The 23528-nt window shown below is 42.2% G+C and overlaps 1 protein-coding gene across 3 annotated transcripts in view; it reads right to left on the minus strand.

The window, feature by feature from the left end:
- Nucleotides 1-16507: 16507 nt before the first annotated feature.
- cmb (combover) overlaps nucleotides 16508-23528 on the minus strand; it is a 32999-nt gene continuing 25978 nt past the window's right edge. For 2 of the 3 annotated variants that reach the window (XM_065226894.1, XM_065226885.1), the window contains exons 8-10: nucleotides 20351-21130; nucleotides 18782-20282; nucleotides 16508-18724 (exon numbers count right to left, since the gene is read on the minus strand). In XM_065226894.1, coding sequence (XP_065082966.1) covers nucleotides 18701-18724; nucleotides 18782-20282; nucleotides 20351-21130 — 2305 coding nt within the window. In that variant the 3' untranslated portion in view covers nucleotides 16508-18700. The remainder of the gene's footprint in view (nucleotides 18725-18781; nucleotides 20283-20350; nucleotides 21131-23528) is intronic. The other variant, XM_065226901.1, reaches the window with a different exon arrangement.

Below are 23528 nucleotides of genomic sequence, written 5' to 3' on the forward strand. Positions count from 1 at the left end.
GGCTTTACTTCCCTTCGTAATCAGAGATTATGCCTCAGAACATCTCGGCGGCGCCGACTGGGATTGAACCATATTAAACTGAGTTTAATGTCAAATTGATTTAAATTTCAAGCAAAATGGGAATTGTTCAATTTATCAGTGTTGCGAACGCCCCTCGTCCGACGCCGCACCTACCCGTTCACCTTATTTACGCAGCAACGCTGGATCAGTCCAATGAGATACAGACAGAGGTAAAGCAGATCGTGAAATATGGTTGTATTAGTAATCCAAAAAATCAACGTAAGCGCAAGTAGTGACGTCACTAATTGCTTGTATCGTACAGGGGTTTTACTCACACAACTTAACCGATTGCTTCACCTCGGTAATCCAGCTCATTGGGATCAGTCATCGTGCGTAGAGTGAAGCTGGCTGCGGTCACCAACGGACAGGAGGAGCCCTGGGGGGGGGGGGGGGATGTGCTGTCAAACCAGCCTACTGATCATCTTGTATGAAACTGGTTCCAAACGTAAACAAACGCTGTAGGTTTCTTATGGCTTGTTTACGTTTGGAACCAGTTATGCGAGGTAGGCGACGATTGTTCGTATTTGACAGCCACCTCCCCCCCCTTGGAGGAGCCGTCAATCAATCCGTGAACCTCACGGTAACCGCAAAATACCCAATAATGACTACAAAGTAAGCATTATCGAGGAAGACTGGGACTACCCATTAAATGAGTAAAATTTTACCCATTTATGAGTAATTACAACTACAAAAACAAATAGTAAGTATTCATTTTTGAGTAACAAATACTCATAAATGAGTAATATTTTTACTCATTTAATGGGTAGTCCCAGTCTCCCTCGAAAATGCTTACTTTGTAGTCATTATTGGGTATTTTGTGGTTACCGTGCGAGGAAGAAACGTCAAGGGAAAAGTGCAAAATAATCATCAACGAGTGAGGTGGAAAAAGTTTTCTTAATTCAGTTACTTAAAATATAGTTAATACCTTGTACAGACAAAAGAGCTACTAAACTATAAATAGAGGAAGAATAGCGCTGCCGTCGCTGTCGAAACCTCTTTTCCTTTACATCTAATAGGGACACAACTGTCAAAGCGAGAAAAAACTATGCAGTTTGACCACAAACGAAGTGACAGACGGAGCGGCTCGAAGTTTGATTTGACGCACTTTCATTTGAAATTTTCGAGTGTACCTCACGGCAACACTATCTACTCATATGTACTAGCTTAAAGTAGTTGATGCTATTGGGGCACCGCCTGTTATCTCTTTTTCTCTAACGAAAATTGAAAGGGAAAGCCTGTTGTCAAACAGCATGTCACTATGTTGTGTTCATTGTTATCTGCACTTCTTTTGTATAATGGAAGACCATAGGCCGAAATGATTAGGGGTAAACACATCGAGTTAACACTTGCTTAGAAGTAAACGATGTTGAGCTGTCAATGACTCGCGCTTGTTGGCGGCAATTGTTGCTAAAGATTTCATCAGTCGGTGCTCCTAACCAAAGCCACGGTCATTCGCGACCGAGAAGACATCGTTGTTGGACGCCAAACAGGACCTGCCCGTAAAAAAAACCAATGATTTTGAATGGAGATTTTTGTTGATTAGGGGTAGGAGGGGCATAGTGAGCATTCCGCACTTTGGCTCTGAATCTCCAGCTGCATGAAACAAATCAACTGATAGTAGGTTGATATTGATCCTACCACCAACCAATTTGTTCCAAACAGCCGGAAGACCAAGTTGGGGCATGGGATCCTCACTATGCCCCTCTTACCCCTACACAGCAAAAAAAAATGTAATATCGATCAACGTAATTCAAGCTGATGTATGAAATATTGATGTAATAGCAAAAAGCAAATACAATATTACATCAATGGATGTAATTTTGTTCGCAAAATCGATGTACATCGTACAATGTGATATTACACAACCGATGGATTGACCTGGTTGCAGCAGTTTCGATGTAATATTCAACAACTTTTTTTGCTGTGTACCATAAAATCACAACGAAAATCGTGGTATATGAGAAATGTACAGTAAAAAAGGGGGGTTGTTAAGCATCCTAACAATAAAAAAATTGATTTTTCTCGAACAAATTTGATCTCATCAAATTAATTTTCATTGATAATTGTTTCGTTAAAAACGAAATTTATTTTTTCTCCCGTCCAATAATTTAACAATAAATTTTTAATGTGCCCAAAATTCAACCGTAAAAATCATTTGATTTCGTTATTTAATTATATTTTTTTGCGGCCATACTCGGTATGCATTCGCTCCTCCGTAGCGGAACCGGAAGCTCTCGACGAGGGCGATCTGAAGGAGGAAAATTTACTCCAAAATCATGTCGAGATCCATCGAATCAAAGAGGCGATCGACGTGCTGGAGGTGAGAATGAAGGAGGATCGGATGGAACCGATTTTTTTTTAAATTTATTACGGCTAAATATGCTGTATGTCAAGCGTTTGAGCATGATTGCGGTACGATGCTCTATTCTGAACCGGTCTACTAGACGTGAAAAAACTAGTCATTATATTGCGCATTTCACACCAAATTGGACTAATAAGCGCGTTTTCACTTATTAAAAAGTGTGATGAAACTGCAAGTTTACTTCTAATCGTCTTGGTGTCTTCGGTGCACTTATTTCTTATGATGCAAGCTATAAGTGCTCCGAAGACATCAAAACGATTTGACGGAAACGTGCACTTTTATCACACTTTTTGCATTTTTGGGACAGTCCAGTTTCAGATGCAATCAGCAATACCTGCTACGTGTATCTTGTTACCTGAAGACGAGGAGGGAATCTTCGGATACATGGAGGAGGACTTCAGAAATGAGGAAGCTCGTATGCGAGGACAAAAGTCTGCAAGAAACGGTATGCAAACGTTTTGTGTTGCGTGAAGAAGTGCTTCCGTTCATTTCATACGCTTTGTGGGATGCAGAATGAGTGCCTGTCGCATTACGTGGATACGTTCCAGTCGTGGTGCGATAAGCACGTAGTGCTGGTGGGTAAGGTGAAATACTCCGAGACCGAAAAGACGAACCACAATAGACAGTGACGACAGCGATTCCGATCTGGTTTCTAAACGAAAGAAACCAACGTCGAAGCGACGACTGTCCACGTCTTCGTCTAGTTCTTCCTTGCTCGTTTCTTCGAATGGCGAATAAATCAGTTTGGAGGAACTGGTCAAGAAAATTCCACTCGAGATTCCACTGCCACAAGGAACTTCTGTCGAAAAATTGCTTCGAGCCAAACCGGTCGTAAGGCTCGAGAAGCTCAGCTCGGAAAAGATCAAATCGTTGACTTCTTCGGACAATGAAGACGAAGCATCCTCCTCCGGATCGTCAACCGTGAGGTCATCCGTTCCGACACGGACACGCTAACGGATGCCTCGGTGGGACAGGAAATCGTGCGTCCCAAGACGCATTACAGAAATCTTTTGAAAAGCTAATTGATTTTTGGGTCGAAACCCGTTCCAAGAAAACGGTCCCTCAGCGAGTCTGATACGGAGTACGTTACAGCGAAGAAAATTAGGTTGATTTAATTTTAATGGCGACCTTCCTTAGACGGCGAATTTTCCAGCGCTAGTCAGGTCTTTCCCACGGCGCAGTAGATTACTGCCAACGGTGCCACCTCAGTGGGAATGCGATTCGAAACCGGGTTGACGTTGATGCTCAAAAGTGACAAAATGTTCCGGATTTCACATATTAAGCGAATGTCAGCTGGTATCACGTTGCTTGCAGGTACTGAGGGAGAACCTTCCAAAACTTCTAGTGTTTGGACTGGTGGTATAGAGATTGCTAAAGTATGATTGTGTTAGTGATTTGTTTTCATCGGGAAAATTTTCCGCTATGAAGTTTTTTTTTCTCCCGATGAAAACATTTTGCGTATACGTATACGTGACGTAGTGTGCGTACGATAAACGTCAGCAATCACTATGACACAAATAATGCACCTGAAACTGACGGAGAATCGCAAGTGCTGTGATCAATGTGATTGGTCAGGCAGAAGGAAACAAGTCAGCACTTTCATTATCACGACGTTCTTATGCATAATCTACACAGCAAAAAAAGTTGTTGAATATTACATCGAAACTGCTGCAACCAGGTCAATCCATCGGTTGTGTAATATCACATTGTACGATGTACATCGATTTTGCGAACAAAATTACATCCATTGATGTAATATTGTATCTGCTTTTTGCTATTACATCATTATTTCATACATCAGCTTGAATTACGTTGATCGATTTTACATTTTTTTTTGCTGTGTAGTGTGACGAAACGTTGGATCATGCGTAAGAACACCGTGAGAACGAAAGTGTCGACTACATTCCTTCTGCCGCACCTATAGTAACGCACACGGTTCCCGCGCTGACTGTTCCTTACTTTCTCACTCTAATCAAAATTTCCTTCGATGAGTGAGAAAACAGCTCCCCGTCAACGCGAGTTGCCAGATCATTGCACACAAAACCAACTTGAATTAATTCAAAACAAAAATACTAGCGAACCTGGCGGTGAGGGGCGGAAGGTGGACTAAAATTCTATTACAGAGAACCACATTATTTTAATTAATTTCTTCGGAGAAAGTCGTCTGTCACTTCGTTTGTGGTTTGACTGTTCTGTACCCGGTATTATCACAAACGAAGTGACAGACGACTAACTGGCGAATAAATCCATTTAAATAATGTGGTTCACTGTAATAGAATTTTCTTGGAAGCTTGTGCCATCATCCACCAGATGGGTTAGTTTTTTTGTTTTGATTTGAACAAAGTTGATTTTGTGTACAATGATTGACAGTGTGCAAAGAGTGCGTATCATTTTGTCATTTTTTATGCATTTCAGTTTTGAGCACAAACGGCGGTGAGGGGCGGAAGGTGGACTAAAATTCTATTACTGAGAACCACATTATTTTAATTATTTTCTTCGGAGAAAGTCGTCTGTCACTTCGTTTGTGGTTTTGAGTAGAGTGAAAGAGATAGAACCAAAAGATTCTAGTACATTTGGTGAAAATGCTAGTTCAATCTAGTAGTAGTGTTGCCATGTGGTACAATCCAGTAGTAGTGGTGTTGCCATGTGGTACACTGAAAAATTGCAATAGCAGGTTAGTCACCAAAGTTTTCGAGCCGCTCCGTCTGTCACTTCGTTTGTGGTATTATTCCGATGTGCGGTACACAGCAAAAAAAGTTGTTGAATATTACATCGAAACTGCTGCAACCAGGTCAATCCATCGGTTGTGTAATATCACATTGTACGATGTACATCGATTTTGCGAACAAAATTACATCCATTGATGTAATATTGTATCTGCTTTTTGCTATTACATCATTATTTCATACATCAGCTTGAATTACGTTGATCGATTTTACATTTTTTTTTGCTGTGTATAAGAGGTGAGGAGAAAGGAAACTAGTGGACTCTTTCGTTCTCGCGTCTTCTTACGCAGGAACAGACGTGACGTCACGTCTGCTGTTGCATAAGAACACCGTCAGAATGAAAGAGTCCACTAGTTTCCTTTCTCCTCACCACTTATACCGCACATCGGTATTATTCAACATCGGAACAAAGGGAACACCAGCGCTATTCTTCCTCTATAGTATATTAGCTCTATTGTACAGACATACAAAGTACACTCAACCGGCGGAAACTAAGGATTTTAAATTGGCTCACTAGCCTATTGGTCCCAGGCAAATCGATTAACGTACTCATTCTAGTCGGAATTCTAGTACTACACTATGTTTGTTTTGATTCGCTATGAAAGTTTGACCGATAAAATGAGGGGTAATTTAGAAACACTGGAATAAGAACCAGCGGAGAAAAAAAACATGAATTTGGCAACAAGATAAACATCATAGCAATCCTCGCATCACTTGCATTTGTAACTGCTTGCGAGTGACTTCGCAAATGCACCGACGAGCGGGTTCATGAGTGATTGTTAAACGATTTTAATACTCCTCCCTAATTGAAGCAAACCATTTGTAAACATTGCAGATTGGAACCACTTTTGACAGTTCGATTGGAATCATAACAGTGTCTCCGCTGGTCTCTTATTCCAGTGTTTCTAGGGTAATGGTATGACCATAGAAGTAACTCTAAGACCAGCAGGTCCCGAAGAAACGTGTTCAACTTTTTGGCTCAGCTCTAGTACTATCTTCGGTCCCATGCTAATCGATGCACCCCTCGAAACATAGGAAAATCCACGAACCCCTCATTTTATCTGTCAAACTTTCATAGCGAATCAAAACAAATATAGTGTAGTACTGGAATTTACACTATAATGGGGTACGTTTATCGATTTGCTTGGGGCCAATGGGCTAGTCAAGTAGTGAGCCAATTTAAAATCGGTAGTTTCGTACAACTCCAGGCGAGTATGGTTGCGATTCTGAACTTTCGGTTCCAAATTTCCTTCGGTTCCCAGCTCCCGGGATCGCTTCTCGAATGGCCTACAAATTAAAAAATCAAAACGTGCGTGGGCTGAAGACTAAAATCGACTCGTTTTTCTTAGCTGTTGCGGAAGTTGAATATCGTACTGACGGAAACGGGACTGGATGACCGGATCTATGCATCGCAACTTTGGATCACTTTATTCCGTCTTCAAGTGACCGATCTCCCCTGCACAGTCAAATATCGCGCGGTGAAGGCGTTCTGGTTGCACAAAACATGCTCAGTATTGGCGCTGTCTACCCACCGACAAACCGGCATGAATGACCATACAAAATATCATCAAATTTATGATCAAAGCAGAAAACTGACATCTGCCGCCATGTTCCCGAAAATTGTGTATCCTAGCCACGAACACGCATACACTCAAAAATATTAGTAATCAAAGAAAGTTTAAAATTTAATCATTTAATGTTTTAACAATGTTTATACATTGATTCAATTAAAATTTATTTTTAAATTATACTAAGGCTGTGGTCCATTTGGTGAATTTTCACTTAAATTTGACACTTCGAAACTAAATTATAATGTTCGAAAATCCCTCTGTTGTTGATCGGCCAATTTTCGAGAAGGTGTGTGACAAAATTGATTCCTTGTCTGTCAGATATAAGTCTGCTGGAATAGCAGGCTAATTTGGAAATTTTCCATCTGTCAAGTTTAAGTGAAAATTCGCCAAATGGAACACAGCCTAAGTCCGAGAAATTTGATAAGGGGTGTATACCGCTGATTTAGTCTTTGACAAGAGTTCAAATATTTAACAACAGAATATCAACATCTTACTGATGTAAGTTCCGAAAAACCATAAGTCAAAAGCGGGATGTGAGCTGAAAAAGTACTCCGGTTTTGTTGTGAATTCTTTTAATAGCTATGACTTGTTCCAGATATGCTTGACTATTGGTTCGAATCCAGTTCGATGTCATTCTTCTAGAACCACAATCCAATTACTGCAGATTTCATGCGCAACAATTTTGATTCGATGAACCTGTTCACTATGCACTTGTTCAAGCATTTGAACTGAACCGGGCTGGTACTGTCTGGTGATAAGCAGAAGATGAACAATTGCAAAGATTACTTCCCAGATGCAATAGAGGTTGTTCAGAAGTATGGTGCAAATATGCTGCGGCACAACTCACTGGTGGTTCGCGCGAATAATTGCAAGTAAGTTAATATTACTGTTAAATTAAGTATATGCATTACTTCGTTCATGACACGTCCTGTGGTATTCCTTAACAAGAATACCTACGGGTGAATAACTGCTTGCAGTTTTGAAGTTGTAGTGAATTAAATGCTTCCATCATGCTCATCACACGAATGAAATTATTCTCCCCTCTCCAACTTCCCATTTTCAGGGTAGAAGATGTTAGAGACATCATCAAAGACGTCTGCTTACCGTAGTAGAACGCATTCTGATTCTTGATACAGAACATCGGTCACTTGGAGAAGGACGATACATCGTGTGCCTAGCCGAACACATCTCCAACAACGTGATGGACGTTTGGATGACTTGCTTCAAGAAATTCTCACGCCCGGTGATCGATTTGGATGATGATTTTGTGTAAGTGAACTCGGAGCATCTGAACTAAGCAAGCAACGGACCCCTTTACGGTACATAGAAAAGGAAACGCCGGACTAGGTATATTGTCGTGTCTCGAACGGCCGGTTGCAGCTCAAAGAAATCTGGATCGTAAAAAATAACCTAAGCCTTTAAAACCTTTTGTCATCAACCATTCACCAGCTTCGATTTCGAAGAAGTAATCCCTCCAGTCATTGGATTCAACTTCATCAATCGTCCCAGATGCAAGATGATAGTATGCAGTTGCTGGAGGTTCGGGGTTTTGTACTTTAGGGCATCGATGGTAGCAGAACTGCAGTGTGCGTATCAAATCCAGGTTACCGACAGGAGGATTATGTATGATAGCGATTTTTGGCTTTTCAGTGGACGGACGGAGTATGAGAACCTCGTCGATTAGCAAAAGTTGGTGCTAGAGTTAATACGGCGGAAAGCATCAAGCGGTTTTCAATTTAGATGATGTAATTTATTTGTTATTCAATTTAATGTAACTTGTGTTAAAAATAAAACTGATGAGCATTTAACAATTGCTTACATTTCAATAACAAATCCAAGACAGTTCGATAGTACAGCAATAATAGATTTGCCAAATAGAGCACAATTAAACATTATTCGCATACTTGCACATTATACATTGGATGCAGAATCGATTTTTATACTAAGTTCGTATTCTCTCTCTTTATACCTAGCTATGCGTCGGTCGGGAGAGTTGCGTTTTTGCGTAGCTTTTATACTATTTAGATTTGAATATTTTTTGAGTGTACGCAGGTGTGGAAGCTGCCTTCCTGCACATTCGATTGTCGTCAATGGATGGCAATCGGTGTCCGTCGGTGATTGGCACTAGATTGCGGAACAGAGACCGACGTTAAATAAAGGAAAGAAGAAATATCTATGGTTTTGACAGATGGGATCGCTGCTTATTTGAATCCACCGTTACGGATTCTCGATCAAGAGTTAAGTTTAAGTTTCATGTCGGTTTGTCGGTGGCCTACCTGCCGACTGCACGATCATCCGTGAGGATCATCGTTAGGTCTCCATTGAGTCCCCGCTCTCCCGCACTACTATTTGCCGACTACAACCAAGCTGGTTTACAGTGGCACTTTATCGACAGCGGCACACCATTCATTAACCCACTGCTATTGCATATGCCAGTGGCTTGCTGTACTCTTTTGGACGGATTTAACTTACACGGGTTTAGTCAAGTAAAAACTTGTCCCGACCGAAACGGACGTTAGCTAGATCTTGTCCTGGCAAATGATTTCGCATTACCGGCCACTGATCAGTCTAGATGCTGACCATCCCGCTCTCGTCGTGTCATTCAGGTTACCAACTCGGCTACAAAAACATTTCCTTTGTCGTATTAGATGCTAGATTGTTGCGTCTTCCATCGATCTGGGTGTCCAAAATATCCGGAAATATCTTAAAACGGCCGAGATCGATCCAAAGATAAAGTCGATGAAGAGAATCAATCAATGCAGAAAGGGCCTATTGAAAATTGACGCGAGAATTTTATTATGTGTACAAACAAGACTGACGCCTAATATAACGACAGTGAGCATGCATAAGGGCGTAAACGCTATGATCGATTCTCTTCGTCGATTTTCTCTTTTGTTTATAACTCTCTAGAATTAACGTTTCTCGGTGCGTTTGCTGTTGCTTTTGATAGCCAATACAACCTGTTACAGCACTGCATTGAGCAAATTCTAGAAAAATGTTTCGCTTAGCTGTAGCAATGCAAAGAGAAAATCGATGAAGAGATACGATCATCTCGTATACGCCCTTATTAGACTGACCCACAAAAATAAAAGTTCATATTTTCCACGGGCCAACCTCTCCACGGATAGAAATCTCCTTATACCTTTTGGCAAATTTCTATGGTTGATTATTCATAAAATGTATAAGTCAACTAATGAGCAGACGCCTTGCTAAAAGTTAATGAAGATCATGTGTCAAATGAAATGTATAAGCGATTACACATACCTTTTATGCTTTCTTATAGGACCTATGTGGTTTGTCTTATGGAATGTATTAGGCTGATGTTTTGACAAAAATGTATAAGTGAAACACATGAATAAAATAATTGATTTTCGTTTCGTGTAGATTTGTGCCTTGAGCCATTCTCTGCAAGTTTTAGCTCATTTGGTTGTAGGATGAACTGGTGCTTTTAGTTTGAATTTTGTATGAGGATTTTGGATTAAATACATGAAAAAACTACACTCCTACACGTTGAGCTCGTTTCTTCGGGACCTTCTGGTCTTAGAGTTACCTCTATGGTTGTAGGCCGGAAGTCCCCGATATTTGTTGTTGTTTTGCTTGACAGCAGCTTTTCGGCTTCGCACCTCCATGGATATGTTGCTGTGATGCGAAAAGTGAGAAAGCAAATGACTCGCTGAGCAATGTGAGTTACTCGAGGTGCCTCAAAAGCAACTCTGAAATTGCTCATGATTCGGAGCTGTCTTGCCCCTTGGGGTACGCTTATAGATTTACTTGGAACCAATAGGCTAGTCAAGTATTGAGCCAATTTAAAATCGTTAGTTTCCACTATAGATTCCATAGATAAGCGGAGGCAAAGTAGAATGTAGCCAAACGAACTGTCAGTTAGTGTAGCCAAACGAGCATGACATCATCATGGTGTTTTTTTACGGGAGAAGTATTGTAATATTATGAGCACAAAACGCTTTCTGCACTTCACATTACGATTTATTTCACGTAAACGGAAGAAGGGAATATAACGCAAACCACTCCTCGATTCATTGTTGTAAAGATTTGCTTTGCGCTTAATTTTGAACTTTTGCGCACGAAACAAAACAAAACTGCTCAACGAAGAGTTCTATATGGTTCTATGATGGCATGAACATTTTTCACGGATTCTAGTAAGATCATTTATTTTGCATGGTTGCCAAAACAACGTTTTGCGCCTCCGCTTATCTATGGAATCTACAGTATCTATAGTTTCCACCGGTTTGTTTGAAATTGAAAAAAATACTACTTATAACCACTTTTTACAGCTACAACTAACATATAACTACTATATACACCTAACTTACTATATACAAATTGCTTCTCAAAGCATGTTCTGATGTATTGCATTTCTGAACAAAACTTGTCTTAATGTCAGCAATTTTTAAATCTAATTTAGGAACGTTCGCCTCTAGATGGAGATCGGCAATTCTTTTATCGAAAGGACGATCAAGTACCATCCTCAGCACTCTATTCTGAGCGACCTGGATTGTGTACCTATGAGTCTGTGCACACGATTCCCACATCGGAGCTGCGTAGAGGATCGCAGGTGCTATGATTTGTTTGTAGACAGCCAGTTTGTTCAGCGAATACAGACACCTAACTAAGGCAGAACACTTAGCTACGGTTTTCTCTACATGCGATCGGAAGAGAAGCTTTTCATCGAACAACATCCCAAGATAATTAACTTCGGCGGACCACTCAACCCTTGTGCCATCCATGATTGCAGTACAAGAGGGAGCCGGTTTTAGTTTGGGTGATTGTCTGTGGAGGAACATGATTACTTGGATTTTAAAGGCATTGATTTTAATCTTCCAAGTGTTCGCATAATCAGCAAAGGCATTAAGGCATCGTAGAACGCGAGGCATCCTTCCGTTTGACGGCTATTGCGCAACCGTCTCCGAAGGGAGGAATGTCGGAAGTGTAGATGCTGTAAAGCCTTAAAGACCTTTGCTGGAGGCAGTTACGGGTGATTTCACCCAGTTGTAATGCGTAGTTGAAGTTACAAAGCTTGTACACAAGTCCGTCAGGCCATACGCATGTCAAACGCCTTTTCAACGTCTACCAAGGCCATGGCTGTGGGCTTTGATACAGCCTTGTTACTTCGGATGTTATTCATCACCCGTACTAGCTGGTGATTGGTGGAGTGCCCCTCATAAACCCGAACTGTTCCGGAAGGAGAGGGTTGTTTTCCTGGACAAACTTGAGCAAACGATTGAAAATTAGATTCTCGAACAATTTGCTCAGCGCTGAAAGGAGGTTGACTGGCATGTAGCTTGATGACAATGTTGGGTCGTTACCAGGTCTGCGGATTGGTATGATTTTAAACACCTTCCAGATGCTTGGAAAGTAGTGCAGCCACCGACAAACTGACATGAATGACCATAGAAAAAACAATACAATTTCTGACCAAAGCACACTACTTACATCTGGCTCAGTGTTCGCGGGAAATATTTAGCTAAGCCATGAACCCGCATGCAAAAGTTATGTATTGATCCGTGTCTGATCTATTCTGGACAAATTATTTTTATCTAGATCAATAAATCCTATGGTATTGACAGTTCGGATCACTGCACATTTAAATCGGCCGTATTTTCGGGCATAAGTCAGAATTGAGTGTCATGTCGGTTTGTCGGTGGTGCAGCTCCAAGCATCAGACAGTGAGCATGCATAAGGGCGAATACGCGATGAGCGATTCTCTTCATCGATTTTCTCTTTGCATTGCTACAGCTAAGCGAAACAATTTTCTAGAATTTGTTCAATGCAGAGTAGTAACAGGTTGTATTGGCTATCAAAAGCAACAGCAAATGCACCGAGAAACGTTAAATCTAGCGAGTTATTACCAAAAGAGAAAATCGATGAAGAGAATCGATCATCGCGTATACGCCCTTATGCATGCTCACTGTCGACTGTTGAAGATAGCGGTCAAAAGAGACTGCACTTTCATGCTGAGTCTCTTCAAGATTAAGTTGAATATACCGTCAAATCCGGGAGGCTTCTGTACTGTAATCTTATCACCGGAGTTTTGTACGCATTACACAACCTGATAATCGAGCGACTATGGATATTCAAGCCAAGCAAATGCGATGAAGCGACATGCTCCCCGATCGCATTTGCTTTATCCTGTGGGGTGATTAAAAGCCGATCGTCATCATTTTCGTCTCTGAGAGGTGGAACGGGTTTGGGATGAGTTTTCAGGACCTTGGCTACCTTCCAGAATGGTTAAGAGCGGTCGTCCAAAAATGTTCATTTCGAAGTGAGTCCATTCTGGAAGAAATCTTCCTGTTCAGATCGAAACTGGCGTCTACGCACATTTTTCAAGCGAATCAGTAATTGGGTGTGAGAATCAATAGCAACAAACTTACACATCAAGTCGGATAATGATGTGGTCAGGTAATGCTCAGAAGCTGTCGCCGGACTTTAGGTGGGTCTCGGTTAGAAGGCCCACGTCGATGTTATCTTCAGAGAATTCCTAAAATCTTATGGAGACATCTATTGGGGTCATTGGGGACTATCAGAGAGAGTCGCACGAGAAACTTTGTGGCAATGCTTAAAAAAATTCCAAGGACATCCTGTCAATGGTTCAAATGGAATTATCATGAAATTAAATACCCGAGGGAGACTCCCTAATGAAATTCGTATGGTTATTTTGCTTAACGACGTGTTCAGGGCATCATCAAAGCCATTTGTGGAATGGTTCTATCATTTGGGTTATCGTTCGGGTATGTTTTTTTTTCTTTTATTAGCGTTGTTCGGACAGATGAAGTAAGACATTTTGTTTTGCGTTAGGGAATAGTTTTATTATAATTTGTCGTCCTGTTTGTTTTCTAACACTACTGAGTATGATTGTGGCGGCATTTACTACCTTATGTAATAGTTATTGAGCTTCGAATGCAAAGCAATTGCTCCAAATGTTGTACCAGAGAGCCAGATTTTGTATGTTTCTATGTATGCATGCTACTCATAATCGACGTCATTAGACAATTATCCGATTACGGGCAGCATGTGGGTATGAAATCACTGTGGTCGATACCAACCTAGTCAGCCTAACCGGTCACACTTTGTATGTTGGTCGAGCAGTCGGATTGTTTATGCTTTGTAAGCGATGGCGACGGACGGCATAATGCTGATGCAGCGTGTGCTACGTTGACTGTTGTCACCCAGTTAGGAGTAGATTGAAATTGAAAATAAATTATCATTGCTGTACCAACCACCGGAGTATCAACTGGATGTCACACCACCAATGGTAGTCACTACGATAGCGACTAGTTCATTTAACATAATTTATTTAGACCTTGTCGGGCCATGACGACGCAGTGTGAATTGACGAAATTCATAACTGCAACACCTATTAAGGATAAGGACAAATCAACAGAAGTTGTCGCGAAAGCTTTCGTTAAGAACGTTCTTTAAAGCCCAGTAACGCCTGGTAAATTACCTTTTTGCGGTGCGTTACTGGCGTTAAGATCGACCACCGATGCCTAGTCCGAACTACTTCAAATTAGGGAAACAGGATTCTTTTTGTCCACCGAGGATGATCTTGAAAGGTGAATATTTTTCACCTCTTGATAGAGCTGGAATTAGGGCGTAATCACTTTTGTAAACAATCTCTAGATCTGCATGATTCCTAATCTTTTATTCGCTGTTCTCTACCTTGAAGTGGTTAAGGATTCTGATGCATGCTCATTATCGCCTTTGGAGGGTGTTCCAAGGGTATAAAGAGCGGGACCTTAGAATTAGAGTCGGATCCTTGAGATAAAGGCAAGAATGACAACTAAATCAAAACCGAATACTTCATCATTTCTAAATAGTGATGAAGTAACACGACATGCACTGAACTAAGGCCACGGGGGGGCATACACAATAGACCGCAGTGGATTTATGTCCCGAACAGAGGAAAAACAAAAAGCTATGAAATTCCGGATGAGATTAATACAGACCGTCGAACAGAATTTATGTCCGAGCATCTGCGAATTACTGAAAAATAAATAAAAATTAAACTCGACTGCATATCACCATTAAACAGTGGGAGCTTTATAGAACTCGCATAAAGTTGTGGGAGTGCATCAGGAACACAAGGTAATTGGCCATACAATTTACCTTTAACCCTACACACATGCGTCAGGGTATGCTTTGGGAGCAGTGCGGTCTAACCAAAATGGAAGAACAGTGGCATTTGTTTCTAGAGCTTTGCACAAACTCGACCTATACTACGGAACAATAGAAAAATAGCTTCTGACAGTGGCAGTTTCAGACCATAGACGTTGCGACCGATGACAACTGCAGTCAGCCTATGCATAAACCAGGATCCAAAGTACCTCAAGTCTTGGAGAGATGCATTTTGTCAAGCATTCAAGTTGACACCGGGTGTGGAAAAGATCGCTTGAGTTTTGGCCGCTAGCAGAACTCGGTTTCCTGCTATTTTGCGACAACTGGCTGACATCGGACTATTCGCAGTGACTCGCTCGTCAAACAAAGCGTTCATTCCCAATTGTCATGTGCATCCCTACAAATAAACCACGACAATAACCCAATCTTAAACAAACAAAGTCATTCCCTTCAGCCTGAACAAAGTTCATAGCCTCAAATTACATAGAATGCAATTGCAACCATATATATGCGGCGATTGCGCCACAGCGTTAGAGTTATTTCATTTCTACTTTCCTCTCCCCGCGTGAGACCTGGCCCGATGTGCAAACGAAAGGTTCCATGTTGCACAGTCGGGCAGGATCACCAAGTCACCAAAAGTGCAGACCTTGCGAAGAACATGTAAATGCTATATAAACCAAATTATTCTAAATACACACGACGTCCTACCGGAGTCATTCGAAGAAGTCGATCAGTGTCTGCAAACCATCGAAGAGGCAATATCCCGTGCCAGGGAGCAACACGTACCAGCGTCCAGACTGGTGAGCTATACTCTGAACCTTGACAGCCCAACCAAAGATCTTATCAGGCTCCGCAGCACCATTCGTAGGCAGTTCCAGCGTTCTGGGCTGCCCCACTTGCCCCAAATAAGTCAAGACCGATCCCTCCACTATCCTCTGTTGACCAGAACTTGGATCCATCCCTACTCATAACCCCAGTTGAAAAGGCCAATGCTCTTGGCCAGCATTTTGTGATTTCACATAATCTTGGTCAAACCATGGTGAGCCCCCATGAGCCTGCCGTACTGGAGGCAATGTCTAGAGTCGCTCACACTCCCGTAGTAGTGCATGATGATAGTAGAATATCGGCTTATGAGGTGATATGGATGGTGTAGTCAACCTCGAGTTGAAAAACTTGAGTATTGACTTCTTCAACCATCTTACCGTTATCTTCAACAAATGTTTGAAGCTTGATTCCAATACACAAGCCTGGCAAAGATCCTACCAGTGCCAAAAGCTATCGCCCCATCAGCCTCTTGTCCTCCATCTCGAAGCTATTCGAAAAATTGATACTCAGCCGTCTGCTGGTGTTTTCAAATGATAATAACATCTTTCTCAAAGAGCAATTCGGGTTTAGGAAAGGCCACTCTACCATCCACCAACTCGCACGGGCTACTAACATCATCAAGCGGAACAAGTCCGTTTCCAATACATCTGCCATGGCATTGCTGGACGTCGAGAAGGCGTTCGACAATGTCTGGCATGATGGTCTAGTGTACAAGCTGCATCGATACAACTTTCCGATCTACCTCGTGAAGATCATCAAAAACTACTTGCAGATCATTCCAGGTCTACTTGAACAATGTCCCCTCTGATACGTTCAACGTTGATGCAGGGGTCCCTCAGGGTAGCCTGCTTGGACCTATCCTATTCAACATTTTACGTCAGACGTTCCTCCCCTGCCGGGTGGTGGTATTCTGTCAATGTTCGCAGATGAAACCTCCATCATCTATAAGGGGTCGAGTGATCCGTGCTCTGGCGAGTAAACTCCAATCAGGCCTGGATGTTCTGTCCGAATATTTCAAGAGCTGAAAGATTTGTATCAATGCAGCTAAAACACAAACCATTCTGTTTCCACACTCGAATTCACCTCGGCTGCTAACGTCAAGATCCATCTTGATAGCACTCCCATTGAATGGGCGAGTGAAGTGAAGTCTACCTTGGTCTCACCCTCGATAGCAAATTGCTATTCCGATCCCATGTGGACAAGACATCCACCAAGTGTAACATCATGATCAGGGCGCTCTACCCTCTGATAAACAGGAAGTCCACCCTGTCCCTCAAAAACAAGCTTGCTGTCCACAAGCAGATCATTTTGCCGGCTATTGAGTATGGTATGCGGATCTGGGAGAGTTGTGCTAAGTGCCACCACCTAAAGCTTCAGAGGATCCAAAACAAAATCCTCAGAATGATCCTTAACAGTCCACCGCGAACTCGTATTTTTGAGATTCACCACCTGGCCGGTCTTCAAACACTCGAGGAGCGAAAGACTTCCACGCTGGAAAGGTTCAGAGTCGCCGGTCTGCGATCAAACCACCAGATCATTCGTGATTTGGCAACCTAGTTTAAGTAGCTAGGTAGGTTCCTGTGCTCAAGTACCTAGGTAGGTTATCAAATTTTTAAATTCAATCCCATAAAGGGTATCCTGTAAATTAGCGATAAACGCAATCATCCCATTAGAATAACCAATTATTAGTTAATTGGCAAAGATGAAGAGCCAAAGGCTAACCAATTGAAATGTTACACATAGTAGTAAACGTAAATTTGACTACTTACTAATACACACGCCAATTATCGATCAGCAGTCAAACTCTCGTTACTGCGGTCCTTACGGGTAGATACTTTTAATAAGTCTACCATAGGTTTCGATACCGCATGACCAAAGAAAGCCCTTGTCCAATTGAAGTCTGCTCGATTGAACCATGTATTCGAAAACCTGCTACACAATACAATGCTGTTGACTTTGTCAGAGAAGCAAGTAGCCTTCGTCCTTCCAGCTGAAGCAGACCGCGTGCAGTGTGTTACTCCAAACACCAATGTGTGAACATCATTATTGCATAGTGCATCGCATCCCTCAAAAATCTTTCAAAAAGAATAGAACCAAGGACTGCAGTAAGGAAACTGCATGCTAGTAAAGTAACATTGCATCCATTACTTGATCGGATTACACCAATTTTTGTTAATCAGCAATATGTGCTGATCTGCTAGCATTGTACCAAAAAGTAGCCAGCATAATGTAAACAGGGTGTCAGCATCTACCAGCATGAGATTTCAGGATCAACTTGAGTTTGTTGATCTGGTTAAGCCAGTGAAATAGCATTATAGTGTAAACACCCTATTAGGCTATAAAAGCATCACTAGCATGTGGTTTCCTTACTGCTAGCAGGGGATGTCATCCACTATGCAATAATGATGTTCACATGTGGTTGTGGTGGTTGGAGTACAAATCATTTCGTTTATTATAAGTCGCTGTCTCAGCACATGCCATTCGTCGTGCATCGAACGACTCACATAGTTTACGCTTACGCAGCATAGCCAACGGCGTCGTTTGTCGCTCGACCGAACCTTGCATTATGCTAGCGATGCCTAGGTAGGTATCCACCACAGTATGCTTAATGCTTGCTATAAAATAAATATTTCACGATAAATGAGATTCGGCTTGCCGCAGTTGTATTAATAATAGTAATAGTAGTAGCAGATCGTAGACTTGTCAGCACGTTCAACACCTTATGCTCCCCTTGCCTAGTAACTGAGGCGATGCCGGCGCTTGGAGAGTACAGAAACTATCACACACAACAGGTGCAGCAGAAACGAACTGTGGCTCACATCGGACCAATAACGGCTGCGACAGCGCTGCACGGAAAGTTGTTGATTGCTCTCAGCAGTATCGTCCGTTTTCTGTGCACCTAAATTTTCACTTGAGATCATATTCGTCATTATTGCTCGGTAATCGATAGGCAACCGAGAGCCGTTCCAGCATCGACGGACGTGGCCAACGCAACAGTTGTAGCACGGTTGGCGGTACCAGTCTCAGTAGAATATTGGGAGCTGTTCCTGAAAGTAGTGATTCTATATTAGCATATCAGATATTCACGTGGCATTACGACATACCTCCGGGTCTTCGTTTTCCTCATCCTGCCAGCCTTCGTTTGCTCTTCCACGTGATGCTGGTTGTTGTTGTTGCTGCTGTTGCTGTTCCTGGGCAGCCTTTTCCGCTAGTCGATTCCTTTCCATTATATCCGCCAAGTCTCCATCCAATTCGTTTTGCAGCATCCGCCAACGGTTATCGAAATTACCTTGGGGCATTTGTTCTGCTCCACCGTTGGAAGTTCCACCCACCGCTCCCGGTGGATGAACCTTGTCCAAGTCACAAATCTGATCGGCTTCTGCCAGGTCGTACGTCGTCAAAGCATACCCATTCGAACTGCTGACCCCGTTAGACATCTTGTCACTTTCCGATGTACCGTATACTCTGCGTGTTCCCCCGCCACCACCAACAGCACCCGAAGCTGTCGATACGTGCGATGAAAATGGATTCTCACTACCTACGCCAGCGTACGGTTGGAAGGTCTCGTTGTTGTCTGTACTGATATCGCCCGTCGTATTGTTGTTCCCATTGCTGAAACTGGATAGGGAATCATGCTGCAACTGTTGTTGATGGAGTTGCTGCTGTTGTTGTTGAGCTCTCATCTGTCCCTCTTCATCTCCGGTCATGTTGGACGAAGAAACCGCTCCCGCGTCACCCTCCGCGGCCGATGACCTCAGCAAAATATTGTTCAACAGATTTTCCAAATTCGATATAAATTCATCTTTATCAGTGCGATTCCAGCTCTCCAGGTGCCTCAGGAAATCTTCCCTACTTATAACATCAGTCTCATTCTGTGTCAAGAAGGCAGCCATGGATGGTCCTAGCATCGGATTTCCCAACAGGCCTTGCTCCTGCCCTTGCTGTGGAGGAATCTGCTGGAACAACCCATTCGAAGCCCCCGTTGCGTGATTGCAAATAACCCCGGCAATCTTACATAATACCGAATCGTTGATGTAGTCTACCGAATTGATCACTCCCACAATGTCCCCCATAATGATGCTGATTATCTCCGAGCTGGGCATCCCCCCGAGTTCGTTCCCTTCCAAATCCTTGGTAGGTGCAGTCATGTTTGCATTCGTACCGATACCGCTCCCAGCAGCAGCCACCGCAATTGGGGTACTCTCCGCCGAAGGAGCAAACGGAAATGGTGGCTGCTGTCGAACGTTTGTGAAGCTCTGCGATACTTCCACGACTTCTACGTTTTCAGCAGTCAAAGGATGTTCACTACCTCCGCTAGCCGCTTGGCCACCCCCGACGGTAGCATTTGACGACAGAAGATTGTTGCTACCCACGTTGTTGACGTGGCCTTCCTGTTGCTCCTGCTGAAGAGTTGATTCAATATAGCGATTGTACAGTTCCTGAATCGATTGCAGTGTTCGCTGCCGCAGGGGATCCGAGGAGATCAACTGCAACTCGCGGAACAGCTGAATCAGGAAGTGCGGACGCGATTCGTTTGCGGTAATGAGATTCTTCACCTCCTGGTAGACGTTCTCCTTGAGCGCTTCGAACAGCTTAGATGTTGATCTACCAAAAAACAAATAAGTTTATCAATAACCACCCCCAACCAATCAAACCGAACCAAGCCAACTTACTTCGAATCATGCTGATAGTTGCTCGCCGTGGCAAGATTCAGATCGCTCACCATTTCGGCATGCGCTCCGACACCGTAGAAATTTGAGCTGCTCTCCCCACCGAGGTTGTTCCCGTCCCGGCAGGACCGTAACGAAAGTGGATACTTTTTGTTTCCACTACCCTTCGGAAGACCGCTCTTGTTCGCCAGACCTAGATTGATCGGATTGGTGTGGAACTGCAGCTCGCCCAGATCGAACGAAGTCGACTGGCTTAGCGGAGTGTGATGATGCTGCTGTTGATGTGGCTGTTGTTGCTGTTGTTGCTGTTGCTGCTGCTGCTGTTGTTGTTGTTGAGCTTGAGGTTGATGCTGCTGCTGCTGCTGCTGGAGGAACGGTGATTGACCTATAGGTTGGAACTGTGCCCCATCCTGTTGTTGTTGTTGATGCGACTGTTGGGGTATCGTTTGATAGTGCTGCGATGGTTGATGATGCCCTGATACATTCGGCTGCTGCACATTCGGTCCCAAATCGGTGGATGCATTCTGCTGCTGGTTGACGTTACTGAAGGAATTGTTCCGGTTCAGGTTGTGCGGGTATTTGGTGCCGGTGGAGCCGCCAACACCACTGCCACCACTGCTACCGGATGCGTTATTGCTGTTGTTGTTGAAGTTGTTCACGTTGCTATTGTTTCGCTGGATTTGATTGTTGATGTTGTTGTTGGTACAACTGTTCGTACTGAATGTGCAGGAATCTTCGTTGCTCTTGCAACTGTTGCTCGACAGGAGGTTTTGTCTCGAGTAGCTGAAAAGGGGAGAAACTGGTTAGCAGTTGGAATTCCTTGATTGAGAAAATGGAAACACTTTAGCCACACAAAAACATCACACGGAAAATCAATATGTTTAGTGTCATAACTACAACTTTGCAAGTAAATCATCAAATGGTAGAACGACGGCCGCAGAGCCCCACAGAATGAAACAGAACAACAGAAGGAGTTCAGATGCATTTTGCTGTTCCCGAAAAGAAAAATTTCCTATTTTCATGATCACCCCTCTTTTCGCAATTAGAGCCATATTTACGGAGATAAATCGATTTAAAGGTTTGGAAAGTCCACCAGCCGACAGATAAAAGATTTTGGAATATTATATACTGGAAAATCCAGGTATGAAAATTTCGAGCATTTGAACACCCCTCTTTTCGCGATTAGAGCCATATTTACGGAGATAAATCGATTTAAAGGTTTGGAAAGTCCACCAGCCGACAGATAAAAGATTTTGGAATATTATATACTGGAAAATCCAGGTATGAAAATTTCGAGCATTTGAACACCCCTCTTTTCGCGATTAGAGCCATATTTACGGAGATAAATCGATTTAAAGGTTTGGAAAGTCCACCAGCCGACAAATAAAAGATTTTGGAATATTATATACTGGAAAATCCAGGTATGAAAATTTCGAGCATTTGAACACCCCTCTTTTCGCGATTAGAGCCATATTTACGGAGATAAATCGATTTAAAGGTTTGGAAAGTCCACCAGCCGACAGATAAAAGATTTTGGAATATTATATACTGGAAAATCCAGGTATGAAAATTTCGAGCATTTGAACACCCCTCTTTTCGCGATTAGAGCCATATTTACGGAGATAAATCGATTTAAAGGTTTGGAAAGTCCACCAGCCGACAGATAAAAGATTTTGGAATATTATATACTGGAAAATCCAGGTATGAAAATTTCGAGCATTTGAACACCCCTCTTTTCGCGATTAGAGCCATATTTACGGAGATAAATCGATTTAAAGGTTTGGAAAGTCCACCAGCCGACAGATAAAAGATTTTGGAATATTATATACTGGAAAATCCAGGTATGAAAATTTCGAGCATTTGAACACCCCTCTTTTCGCGATTAGAGCCATATTTACGGAGATAAATCGATTTAAAGGTTTGGAAAGTCCACCAGCCGACAGATAAAAGATTTTGGAATATTATATACTGGAAAATCCAGGTATGAAAATTTCGAGCATTTGAACACCCCTCTTTTCGCGATTAGAGCCATATTTACGGAGATAAATCGATTTAAAGGTTTGGAAAGTCCACCAGCCGACAAATAAAAGATTTTGGAATATTATATACTGGAAAATCCAGGTATGAAAATTTCGAGCATTTGAACACCCCTCTTTTCGCGATTAGAGCCATATTTACGGAGATAAATCGATTTAAAGGTTTGGAAAGTCCACCAGCCGACAGATAAAAGATTTTGGAATATTATATACTGGAAAATCCAGGTATGAAAATTTCGAGCATTTGAACACCCCTCTTTTCGCGATTAGAGCCATATTTACGGAGATAAATCGATTTAAAGGTTTGGAAAGTCCACCAGCCGACAGATAAAAGATTTTGGAATATTATATACTGGAAAATCCAGGTATGAAAATTTCGAGCATTTGAACACCCCTCTTTTCGCGATTAGAGCCATATTTACGGAGATAAATCGATTTAAAGGTTTGGAAAGTCCACCAGCCGACAGATAAAAGATTTTGGAATATTATATACTGGAAAATCCAGGTATGAAAATTTCGAGCATTTGAACACCCCTCTTTTCGCGATTAGAGCCATATTTACGGAGATAAATCGATTTAAAGGTTTGGAAAGTCCACCAGCCGACAAATAAAAGATTTTGGAATATTATATACTGGAAAATCCAGGTATGAAAATTTCGAGCATTTGAACACCCCTCTTTTCGCGATTAGAGCCATATTTACGGAGATAAATCGATTTAAAGGTTTGGAAAGTCCACCAGCCGACAGATAAAAGATTTTGGAATATTATATACTGGAAAATCCAGGTATGAAAATTTCGAGCATTTGAACACCCCTCTTTTCGCGATTAGAGCCATATTTACGGAGATAAATCGATTTAAAGGTTTGGAAAGTCCACCAGCCGACAGATAAAAGATTTTGGAATATTATATACTGGAAAATCCAGGTATGAAAATTTCGAGCATTTGAACACCCCTCTTTTCGCGATTAGAGCCATATTTACGGAGATAAATCGATTTAAAGGTTTGGAAAGTCCACCAGCCGACAGATAAAAGATTTTGGAATATTATATACTGGAAAATCCAGGTATGAAAATTTCGAGCATTTGAACACCCCTCTTTTCGCGATTAGAGCCATATTTACGGAGATAAATCGATTTAAAGGTT

Source organism: Ochlerotatus camptorhynchus, unplaced genomic scaffold, assembly GCF_037179485.1.
Source record: "Ochlerotatus camptorhynchus isolate MF236.1 unplaced genomic scaffold, CSIRO-AGI_Acam_v1.1 ptg000022l, whole genome shotgun sequence".
NCBI lineage: Eukaryota > Metazoa > Arthropoda > Insecta > Diptera > Culicidae > Ochlerotatus > Ochlerotatus camptorhynchus.